We start from the raw sequence: 12,269 nt of genomic DNA, 5'->3' as shown, positions 1-12,269 counted from the left end.
TAGGAACAGGTGCTGCATTTAAAATCAGGAGGGCTAATATCTCGCCGCACACAGGCCACGTAACGCCCTGAGTTAGAGTTTCAAGCCGGGTCCACGTGCCCACTAACGTGGTGGCGCCCATTATTTTCCACCAGTATTCAAACCTTAACACCGGTACGCCCTCAACCATAAAAACAATAGAACACATAACATTTATTAAGAAAATAAATAGTGATAACAAATGAGGTGCAACCTTCCATGTCCTCTACAATAAATAAATACATATAAATAAATAAATAAATAAATAAACACACACAGTCAAGCTTTCATTTCAACAGGAGAAGAAATACTCCTAAACAAAGTTAACCCAATAATAAAAGGAATAAGCCGCTTGGTCGCTGTAAAGTAAACCAGGAGTTATTATGATTACATTATTCTACCCACAAACATTTTTAATTTATTCTTATCATAAGTTTCCGTGTCACCGAGTGATGCCAAACGTCATTAGTTATCCCGCAACTTCAGTATTAAAATTATCAATAACATTCACTAACAAGAAAAATACTTTAATAATCACTCAGTTTAGTTCGATAACGTCGTCATAAACATGTAAGAAAAGGATCTTGATACAAACGAATTACAGAGTTTAAAATGGAAAATAAAAGAAAACTTTAGTTCTGACCTCATTAAAATTTAGCAAAACATTGTTCAAAAATTATTTAAGAGCAACTACCACGCCAAAAGTGAATTTTAAAGTTAACTACGAAGAAACATAAGTTGCGGAAGACTAAGACCAAGGCATCATCCAGTCGCCATTTCACTCACCTAACCCTCACCCCTACGACACACGGCCGGGCAGCATAACAGCCTTTCACAGGATTACAGCCCCGAAGAAACATTTCACGTCCCTTTTAACCAAATTACTTGGCCCCAAAACCCCTACGGGAAAAACATCCTGACGGGAAGTTTTCCAGTTTTTTCCGAACACGTAAAGTTATTAAAACAAGCCCGCCGCGCGGCCACGCGCTGTGATGTCCACGTAATAAAACTGGCCGCTAGATTGCGACCCTCACCTGCACACGGCGACCGCACACAATCTGCACTCTCAGCTGGCCTCACAAGAACGGTAAACAAGTCTGCGCTGTGTTTCTCCAGACTCGCAGCACAACAACACGTCAGCTGGCCTGAAACGCGGTCACGCCTGCGCCCCCCAGACAAATACGTGCAAGACTCGCACTCTCCCAGCCCCGCGGAGACCCAAATTACATCAAAAGTGTTACAACATCTGAGCTTGAGGGAAACCAAGTCACGAACTAGAGAATAGATTTAAATTTTGTTTCCGACAAATAAAATGATTAATAAATTAATGATAACAATTTTTAACCACGTGACAATATGTTCCAAAATGTGTAGGGAAATATTCTTTACATAATATAAATGCATAGAATAATACTCAGTGATAAATATTTCACACCATTTATCTTTATAAGTCTACCATAGAATACTTTGTATGACAAATACGACACCGCGTAACAGGAGATGGTTATCGTCAGTCGGCTGGTTGACTTGCCCGCCCGGGCGTGTTTTTCAACTCACGTTGCGCACCTTTCAGCGAACTTTCCAAACCATCTTTTACTGGCAGTGAAACCGATATTACTGTCGGGATATTAAATTTTAATTTTTCAAAAAATAAAGTGATTATTCCTGTATCACTGCTTAGTTCACATAATCCTGTCAGGCCCGTGGTTTTTTTCATTGCATCATTCATTTAACAACCTTTTCCATGTGGATCATGCCTTTATTTCTGTTCCGGTATCTAATGTCAAATATGTTCCCTCTAGTACAACCAACACATCAGACTTACATAAATATTTGATAGTCCTTATTTTGTATGATTGTGTGACCAGTTGACTTGCTTAAAACTAAAGTGTGACCAACATAATTGGGGCTGTCATGACATTCTGCATGCCATAATACTGCTGGTTTTGTTTAAAAGACGTGATCACGATGCATGACGCTCTCACTTGGAAGCCATGATTCCAATATGATACCAACTACAGGTACTTGCGCACATACAGTTACCGGCAGATTAATGGGCAGACGTTGCTTTGTGTTTGTGCATGCTAGTTCCCTGCCACTGGCTAGACTGAAGTTTATCATGGCCCGGTCTGTGGCCGGGCGAAAACAGTACGGCACGGCGGCATACGTGCGGACTTAAAAACATTTGGTCCTTTACACTCCATAGCCGTAACTTAACTTGCCATAGCTAATGTTTGTACAACAGTCAATAGCGAAGTCAGAACTGTAGTCCTCCTTTGTATGGCTAACTGTATACCACTGTTGTTTACCAATTTGAAACAGACTTCGTGGCGTCATGCCAGACTTTTTTTTGCCTGTGGCAATTTAGTGATAACTGAAATTTACAAACGTGTTATTCAAGACTGGGGCAGTAGTATTAGCATAGCGTTAAATGAATTCGCACAATCTGAAGACATGCTTAGTGAGGTGCATTGTTTGTTAAACTCGCAATTTCTTGAAAAGATAACTACTAAATCTATGACTTTCTATGAGCTCCATAGTCAAGCAATTCATATCAAAGAAAAAAATCACCCAATTTGCAATAGACACTATAAAATAATTTTTTTTTTTGCTGATTCGGCCAGTTTTATCTTTAAATTGAATATATTTATACATGTGCATACACTGAGATGAAAGCTATAAAATATCAGGAAATTTTAATCCAAATGTTGACAGCAAACAGTAGGCTGATGACAATGTTGCTGGCAATATAATATTTGGATGCAAAGTCGTATTCATGTTAAACATTACCTTCTTTTTTCCCTATTTTTTTTTTGGTGATATTAATTTTATCTTTTTCAATTTAATATCATTTGAAAGAAATCATTGTTTGAAGGTCAAAGCTGAAAACACAGCCTGCTATTTTATGTCAGAATGAGAGTTAAAGATTATGGTGCATATTTAATTTTTCATTGAACATTTTTGTTAAGAGTTCTAATATCAAATGTTTTTTTAAGACATGTATAGTACACTTATGTTCTCTTTTACGAGGTGCAGAACCAACAAGAACATTACATTCCCAACTGATTGGACAATATTTATGAATACAATCATACGCAAAAAATATGACACCAATTCATGACTGTAACAAATGAAACAAACTGACACTAAGTTAGTCTTACAGGTAGATATTTTAAGAAACAATCATGGGACAGACTTTGAATTTTTCTTATAACTGCTCTGTAGTGCCTAATTTGCCCTCTTTTATAACATTATTTCATTCCGATTTCAGGTCAGAAGCTTTGAAGGAGAAGATATTACACAGAAAGGGACAAGAGTATGCACTTAGCATGATTACTACACCTATTACTCATTAATGCATGGCAGTACCAAATTTTTCTTTTGAAATGTCTTACATTTATTTTTATTTATTACTGTTTCCTGACTTATACTGAAAATAAATTTTACCTTTAGGGGTTGTAATCTCCCCAAGACATAAATTTAATGGATGGCAGGGAATGCTAAAAGGATTCATTTTTGTTAAGGAACATATGCTCAGGAATGCAACCCGCACATTTACAGGGGTAAACAGTAGGTTTTGCGGGCACAAGAGCACTGCTCCATTGACGGAGAGAATGCACAATCGCCATGCAGTCATGTTGAAACACTTCATGGGAAGCAGGCGTCCAGCTGTGCAGATGTTCAGAGTTAGCCAAACTCCCTAGCAACGAGCAGTCTAGTGTACATCATCCTTTCTTGGTATGAAACTCCCAGTTTAGTCTTTTCAGCAAGTGGATTTTATGCCCTTCTAGGTGCGAAATTCAAATTTGCTTACTACTGTTCACACCTGTACCTTGGCATGTTTGTGTTCACGGACATATGTTTATTGACAAAAATAGCTTGTTTTGGAATTCCCTGCCACCCATTAAATTAATGCCTCACAATTTCCAAACATGTATATTGGAATATTTAATGGACTTTTGTTGCCTGTTAATTTCTCTAGGGTGTGCTGAAGGAGGGTCCTTTGAACCGTACCAAAATCACTGAAAATGGCAAGAGGTTACGCAAGAACTGGTCTCCAGCCTATGTTGTGCTCACAGAACTGTTCTTGTTGATCTTCAAGGATAACAAGGCTTTTGCAGCAATGGTAATTGCTCAGCTGGTATTTTATTACTTGTATTTTAATTGAAAAGGATAGCTTAGCTGTGAAATTAAGTAACTCTTAGGTTTGAGTAAGACAATTTTAACTGTTGTAGTTGTGGTAGAGCTTGGTGTTATTTGCATATTGTTAAAATAGCAAATTATTATTTTTTATCAGTACACGACTTACTATTGGGGAATTCAGATGTGGATACTTAGCAGGTGGTTTTCATTTATATTGTAATCTAATGGGACACTCCCTTTGGAGTGCCACTTTAGGTTTGGTGGTGTTACGCTGTTGCGTGGTGTTTCTGCCTTGTGCTGGAGTCACTAGCGCTATCTGTGAGCGTCCTGTGCACACATGTGGTGGTGGTGGTGCATGCTTCTATTGTATGCCGCACCACTCGCTGGGCTTTGTGGCTCTTGGGGAGATTTTATGTAATGCGAGCTGCGCTCTGTGTCGTCAAGCAAGATTGGCGGGCTTTACAGACACTCAGCAATTGCCAAGGTATTTTTTTTTGTGACTTTGGTAGTTGTGACCTGGTGAGGATGGCGAGTGTTGTGAGTGGAGTGTGGGTTGTTTGTTGTTCATTCGTGGAGAGACGTGAATGAATACAGGAGAGAACAACAATGTGGTTCTTTCGTGGAATATTGTTTAAAATTGCAATATAGATGGAAATGGTGTTTCAGTCAAGTTGTTAACAAGGCAGGTATTTGGGATCATCAGCTATTTGCTATAGTGGAGAGTATTTCTGCAATATGAAGTGTGTCGCAATGGTAATAACTGTAGGAAAATAATTACAATTTGGAAGTGTATTCTTCTACAAGTTAATATTTTAACGCCGTCATGGCGTAATATTTTCTCGAGCTCCCAACCTTTGCTGTGTCGAATAGGGAAGTCACTCCTATTTTCTGCAACTACGATTTATACTTTGCTGTTGTGGTTGTCAGCCATACCAGGTGGAATGTGCTACAAGAGTTCAGCTGATTACAGCTGTGTATTAAATTGGAAAATGCAATTTAATATTAATCATCAGCCCTGCTGTAACTGTAAGTTTCCCTTGTTTGGTTTCCGCAACGAGTCTTATCCAGGCTACGGGCTGCGTATTAAATTGTATGCCACATTTTGAGATTTTCGCTGCTGCAAAAACAGTAAGTCGTCAATGTGTCATGAATAAGGGATTACAAGAGGGCTAGTTCTTTTTTTTAGAGAAAGCAGAATAATTATTAAATTTGTTTAAGCTTTTTCAGTACCTAGCTGAGGAATATGTGTTCAACCAGCTGTTATTTCCCTGTTTTTATTTTGCAGAACTGTAGGCCTTTTATTTAAATGTTCTTAGCGATTATTTTTGGACATTTTAGTAAGATGATATTATTGTCTTGGATAATCTATTAGAAGAGTTAATGATTTTAAACAAGAGTACCTTTACAAAAACATTTGTTGTGGATTTATTTGACAAGTGTTCAATAAACTTTAAATGTTTTGGTGCTATTTAGTGTAATGGTGCAATGTGTGTGTGGCATAGTAAATAATGCTTGTTGAGTCATGATCCGGCTCAATTTAATAGGGAGATAAGTAAAATTGTTCAAAGCACATATATGTTGAAAAAATATAATAGTTGCAGTATTTAGAATAATTAGTTGTGAAACAGTATATGGAACTAAAGTGGCAATAATTTATATTTTCTGAAATAAAAGAGATACTAGTCCTAAATAAATCCTTATTCATGTTTGAATATTTAATTCGAGGTTAAACAGTTGTTGTAAATTTTATAGAGGTTTCTATTTATATTTTGAGGTTATAAATTCCAGAGAATATGTATCCAAACTTTATATATCTTTATAGATTTAATCACTAGAAGTGATAGGTATAGTGTTTATTTTCTAAACCTGTTATAATAATAGTCTGAATTTACAATATAAGGGAAAGTTATTAATTATATTATATGAATAATAGTAGGCATTTATTTGTTGATAGTGCATTGAAATGGTAAGGATAATTTTGATCCAAAGAGTCACATATTTTGGGAATGAAGTATCATGAGATGCTTTAATAGTGTCCTGCAGTTCTGCTTAGGGCAATAATTTATAGAGGTAAGGGTGTGTTGAAAGGGATGTGTCTGGGAGTTGAGAGAGGCCCAGCCTGTCACTTCCAGTGCTTTGACACCTTGCAGATCCCCTTTTGCTTACTTCTCAAATATTCAGTGAAGTTACTCCTCCCCCATGTCAAAGGAGTCCTTGGTTTGTTATTAACTGGTTCTTGCTTGATTGCTTATAGCACTTATCTTTGTCAAAGTCTTGTATGATTTTGCTGTGTGCATTAAACATACTCATGGTTAATCCCAGTCTTTCAATTAGTTACTTTTTTTGCCTTTCCCCTTTTTTGGTTTTGTCCTTGTGATGTTGATAGGGTAATAGCATATATATATATATATATGTTGGTATGTGCTAACTCAGGCATAGTGCAATTTTTCTTGTAGTGAATTTAAATGTCTACTTGGCTGTCATTTGATAGTTTTTAGTTTTAGTTTGATTCAGGACAGACAACTGTATTGATAATTTTGGAGGAAGTGTGTGGAATATGGCAAATAGATACCTACAAATATGCAGGTCATTTTATCTGTAGAAAACCTTTTTTTAGTTGCATATGTGATAAAAAACTATGGATATAAATGGCAGGGTGTCAAACGTGTATGTAATAAGCATGTTGATAAAGAAATTTTCCATGCAGAGACAACATGCTTTCCATCGGACACACTTAATTGGGTAACAGTAGGATCAGTGGCCTCCCGTCAAGGTGATCCAGGTTAAATTTCCGGCGAGCTCAAACCTCTGATTTTTTGCAAGTTATAAAGTGGAGGAACGTTGCAATGAGCCATTGGTTTTTCTCAGACTACTACTGATTCCCAGCCTATTCATTCCTTCAGTACTCAATTAATGACGTAGTTCCTCATAACCTCTTATCCTCTCTAATGCCCATGAAACATTAAGCTCAGTCCATTCCAATCAGACAACCCTCTTCTATTCTTTCTTGTTGTGTCTGCAAGTTCTTTTTTTTCTCCAGAACTCAAGGTTTGGAGTTGCAGTGATTGAAACAAATAGTAGGCAACACTTTCCGAGTGTTGAAATGTGGCCTTGCTAGTAACAGTACCAAAGGTGATGGAATGCCTTTAGTATTTGGAGGCTTTGGAATGTGTAAATATTAGATTGGCAAGTAATTTTTGTTTTAAGAAAATAATTCAGTACAGGTACTTTTTTGTTGCACATTGTGATTATCAAAATCAGAGGTTATTGACAAAAAGGTGGAGACTTCTCAGTTTTGGCAAATTTCCATTTTTATGTACCATAAACTATTTGAAAAATTTTAATAGACATTATGATTTTTTGCTTTTTGACCAATTTCATAAAGGCATAATCTTATCATGGGCTTTTGGATAGTTTAAATTTTAAAGTATATAAAATTTTTAAACTTTCTTTCTCTTTACACAATTAGCCTACTTGAAAAACATTTTCTTTTGTTACCAAGCAACGATTAAATTTTAAAAGGCTTCAGAATCAGTAAATGTGAAATTCAAACCTAAAAAGGATTAGGGGATACGAGAGGTTGGAACTCAGAAGCACTAAGGTCGTTCCCATTAATATATTAAAATTTGAAACCAAAAACAACATTGACATAGCACAGGAAACAAATCAACCACTCAAGATGAAATCTGAGCTTGTTTCCTAAAGACGGAGCTTCTAGACCAGGGATGCCTGTAACTAAAAGTTATGATTACGTAAACTTATAGAAACAATATTTCTGATTTGTCACAAGGACACTTGTTTCACTTTTGCATTCCACTACAATACTTATTGAAATGATAATCAAAGACATTAAAAGAAGGTACTCATCATTATCATGGTGAGTTCTATACAAAGTTACTTTAATTAATTAAAAGGATTATCTTGCATCACTAAATTTACAGTCTCCAGTTCTTATAAATATTACTTTAGAAAATTCAAATTCCAAATTGAGTTCACTGACCGCCTCCGAGTGAGAAACTATTCACCTTGTCGCGCAGTGTCTCCAGGCAGTAGTGTTGTCGGGCCACACAGGGACGAATACTGCGGCTCCCTGACTCTCCGCGCTGCCCACCTCTGCAGATAGCCATTTCATCAACGGCTCCAGTAGCTCGCTCTGCGAGTACCCGGTCGGTGTAACTGCGGTCGTGGTGATCCAGTGTAGTGGGTTCAGGTTACCACTACACGCCCAGTAAGTAGTCTCTCGTTGGTGGTGGATTCCAATCCGGATCCCTGCTCATCGCTCTGAGGTAGCATTTCGGTCCACATACTTTGTAGTCAACTCACTTTGTAGTCCACTCACCCAGTGAGTGGCGGGTCGTGGCTGGTGGACTCCAACCTGTCACTTGTGCTTCACCGATGAGTCCCAACTCACCCAGCGAGTAGCCACTCGGTGGACCACGAGTGAGTCGCTCAACATCCCATACTGCCGTCATTCGTTACGTTTCTCCATCGTGCCGACGAGCTCCCTGTCGCCCACTTCTGTCGTGGCGTCGAGCTGGTCTCTGTGGCGGCGATATTTGAAGCAAGTCTTCTGGTGGACTGAGGGCCAGGTCTACTGCTTGGCAGTCTTAAATAGTTGTTGGCTGCAACGGTAGATAAGTCCGAGAACATTCCAATACAGCCCAGGAAACTGCTGTTCTGATCCCAGGTCTGGTTCTGTTGCAACACGCATGCTCGCGGGATGTTTTACCGTCTTAGTCAGGCAACTCGCTACTGATTCACGTGTACGCCCCATGACAATGGGTTAATGTAATATACCTTTGTTAGAACTGTGTTTATTTTTAGATTTTTTTTAGTGAATATATTGTATTTGTGGTGTAATTGTATTATATATTAATGGTATAACTGTTTTGTTTATGATTTTATACCAGAAAAACATCACTAATTCTTCTGGTAGCAGTCCAGCTCATCCAGAACTGTGTGTCGACTTGAACGGTGCACTTATTGACCACGCCAATAAAGAGTCGAGTCGCAAAAATGTGTTCATCATCAGCACCGTCCTGGGATTGCAGGTTCTTCTGCAGTCTGACAATGCGCAGCTTGCTGAAAAATGGTACCAAGAGATTGATAGAGCAATCAAACATTTGGTAAGTTTTTGATGTATATTGAGCATTGACCTATATTGAGTATCTAATAATTAATAACATTTCAGTTTTTAAATGAGCTAGTATTATAAAACAGTTATGCTAGTTGCTTGCTATAACTAGCTGAAGTGGGGGGGAAAAAAAATCATGAAAATATTAGGGCCTGTAGGATATTTTCTGAGGAGTAAAAATCATTGTTTGGAAATTGAAATTGATTAGAGTTTATCAATTTTAAAACTTACATGGCCTAAGAATAAGATCATTTACATTTACAGGGTGTCTACCGACCGATAAAAACGGGAAAAACGGGAATTTTACAGGAAATATACTGCCCGGGAAAAATACGGGGATTGTGCGTGAATTTATCCCGATGTCCGGGAACTTTTGACTTTTCCCCGCCCGTCAACAACATTTATATATTAATATTAAAAAGCGAAGATTTTACTGCAACAGAATTGTGAATCGTGTGATTATTGCTTCTCTACAATATACTAGTGCTTTATTGCAGAGTGCTGAATGCAGACGATGGGATCAAACAACACAAGTTGCCGCGTAATCGTGATAACCACTTGCGTAAGGCGCGTGGACTCGCCCAGTTTTTTTTGTTACTGTGGTCGTTCGTTAATGGTCGTTCCCGCTCATGCTTAAATTTTCATCCAGTTTATTTTTGCGTGTTGTATAGTGTGGTTATTGTTAAAGTTCGTCTGGATGGTAAGTAATAATAATAATGCATCTTTGTGTGTGTGCAGAAGTTATTTATGATAAATCTTTTTATTAAAAAATTGTTTTCGTTTCATGAACATCGGAAGAAAGTAGACAACATACCTGCAAAATATATCGTATTTGCCGGCATATAATGCAAGAATTTTATGCTGATTTCAGTGGTCACGAATCTAAAATCATATTATATGCCGTGTCGTATTATTTTTTATACAAGCGACCATTATCACATGTGTATAAAACTTAAGCGCGTATGATAAAGTTATTTGCGCCGGCCAGCGACAGCTGCAAGCCAGTTCTGCTCTGTGTGAGTATACATCCACCCCTCGAAGTAACGCTGCTCGATTAGTACCAATTAATTAGGGCTCTTTTTGAAGAAGCGCTCTTTTTCGTCCACAAAAAATTTTTAATTTACACGCACGCATAATGGCAACGGCACTCTTGTATTGAACACAGTGCAACTTAATAAATCTCGGCAATTGTATGATTTTAATAAAAGAACGAATTAAAAAAAATGTTAGTTTTCACTTTTCCGTAATAGTTATTCAATTTTTTGATGCCTGTTTTCTTATGTCTAGTTAAAAGTTTTACAAGCAATAAAATTACGTTAATATATCCGTGGAGCGTGTTTATACAGCCATGTTTATGCTACTACTTCCATCTGGCGAGAAAGGTCAGAAGCTTTCGAGGTAAGTTAATCTCATGCATGCCAGGTTGCGTTAGTTGAAGTTGACAGCGCATTTCGTTTCCAAAAAAAAAATAACTTTTTGACGTCATAACGTCTAATAAATCTATGAACGCCGGCTGCACGCACGTAAAAGTGTCCCGTTACGCACATTGTTCCATTACGCTGTGTCCCGTTATGCTCTTTGTACGCTTGCGCCGCATCTATCTTTCTTCCACTCGACTGTTTATAAAGTGAAGTGAAAAGTTATTATTCCTTTATTATTAAAATAAAAATTATTTAATTTTATTCATAAAAGTATGCAATCATTTCATCAATGTTTTGTTATGACGTCACGTTAAACTATCGTCTGTAAACCGACTTTACAGACAACCAAATTTTAAACGGGATAAATATGGAGTATGGTACAGCAAACATACATATTTCAAAGGCGGGAAAACCAATTATTTTGTTTAACATGCACTCTTTTAAGTCAAAAACATATTTGTTTAGCGCTGTTTTGATTAGTGCTCCATTTTTCTTTGGATGGATTACCGTGTTACTTAGAGGGGCTGGTGTACTGTACTGTGTTGGACATGAACTTGTTTGGCAAAATTGGCATTTGGCAAGTGGCATATCACGTGCAAGGTCATGCAAGTCACATGCATCTTTCTACAACAGCGCTGCTGCCACAATTGTTTTGGATGCGTGTAGTTTATTTATTTAATTTCATCCATTTGACCATACAGACATTTGTACAAATGGTATAGGACACGTCAAAAAATATACGTTAATACACAAACAGTATAAGTTAAATATACCAAAAATACAGAAATGGGAAACAAAAATAATAAAAACAAAACTGGTAGGTACAGGTATATATACAGCTTCTAAAGATAAAAGTTAAAAATTTGACAGTTGCCATGTGGCAAAGTTTGGCTGCAGTGCAAAGTAACCTAGAATGAGCTAAATTTTATTAACATAAAGGTAGGCTTAACTTTTCTGTGACAAATTTTCTTGAAATCCAAGTTTTTGGTAAAAATATTTTTTGTAAACATTTTTTTGTACAATTTTTTTTTAACTTTTTTATTATCCTAATTAGTGATAGTGTAAGCTGTAAATGTACATGAACTTTTTTATTAGTGTACGGGAATGTACGGGAATTGTACAGGAATTATGTGACCCAACATGGGTAGACACCCTGATTTATAAAAATTATCAACAACAAATTGTGCTCTTATCTCTTTGATGGAAAATTGTTTTAATGAAAAAAGTACGAATAAATAATAAATTATGAGGAGGAACCTGATTTTGCTATCTGGTCAGAGATCAACTTATCTAGTTTCATAATACTATTGATGAGGAATTTTACAGAATATGCAACCCACTTTAAGCAGTTATTTGCAAAGCTTGAACATTATAACAACACTGTGCGTATTTTTTGGATTAATATGTGTGGTATTATTGACTTGAAATAAAATATTCAAGATGTGAGTTCTCTGTATCAGGTGTCAAACTCCTTGGTACCACAGATAGCAAAGCACAGAAGAATAATTTACTTTTTGAGTTATTGTTTTTAGCTTATACTAATAGTTAATAAG

The 12,269-nt window shown here is 36.9% G+C and overlaps 1 protein-coding gene across 14 annotated transcripts in view; it reads left to right on the top strand.

Moving 5' to 3' along the window:
* LOC134529162 (rho GTPase-activating protein 12-like) overlaps positions 1-12,269 on the top strand; it is a 136,945-nt gene that overhangs the window by 100,044 nt on the left and 24,632 nt on the right. For 11 of the 14 annotated variants that reach the window (XM_063362972.1, XM_063362963.1, XM_063362964.1 and 8 more), the window contains 3 exons: positions 3,290-3,334; positions 4,001-4,144; positions 9,072-9,287. In XM_063362972.1, coding sequence (XP_063219042.1) covers positions 3,290-3,334; positions 4,001-4,144; positions 9,072-9,287 — 405 coding nt within the window. The remainder of the gene's footprint in view (positions 1-3,289; positions 3,335-4,000; positions 4,145-9,071; positions 9,288-12,269) is intronic. The other 3 variants (XM_063362974.1, XM_063362969.1, XM_063362962.1) reach the window with 1 other exon arrangement.

The sequence above is a fragment of the Bacillus rossius genome, chromosome 2, assembly GCF_032445375.1.
Source record: "Bacillus rossius redtenbacheri isolate Brsri chromosome 2, Brsri_v3, whole genome shotgun sequence".
NCBI lineage: Eukaryota > Metazoa > Arthropoda > Insecta > Phasmatodea > Bacillidae > Bacillus > Bacillus rossius.
The sequence above is the reverse complement of the archived record's forward strand: the minus strand, read 5'-3'. Positions and strand labels throughout refer to the sequence as shown.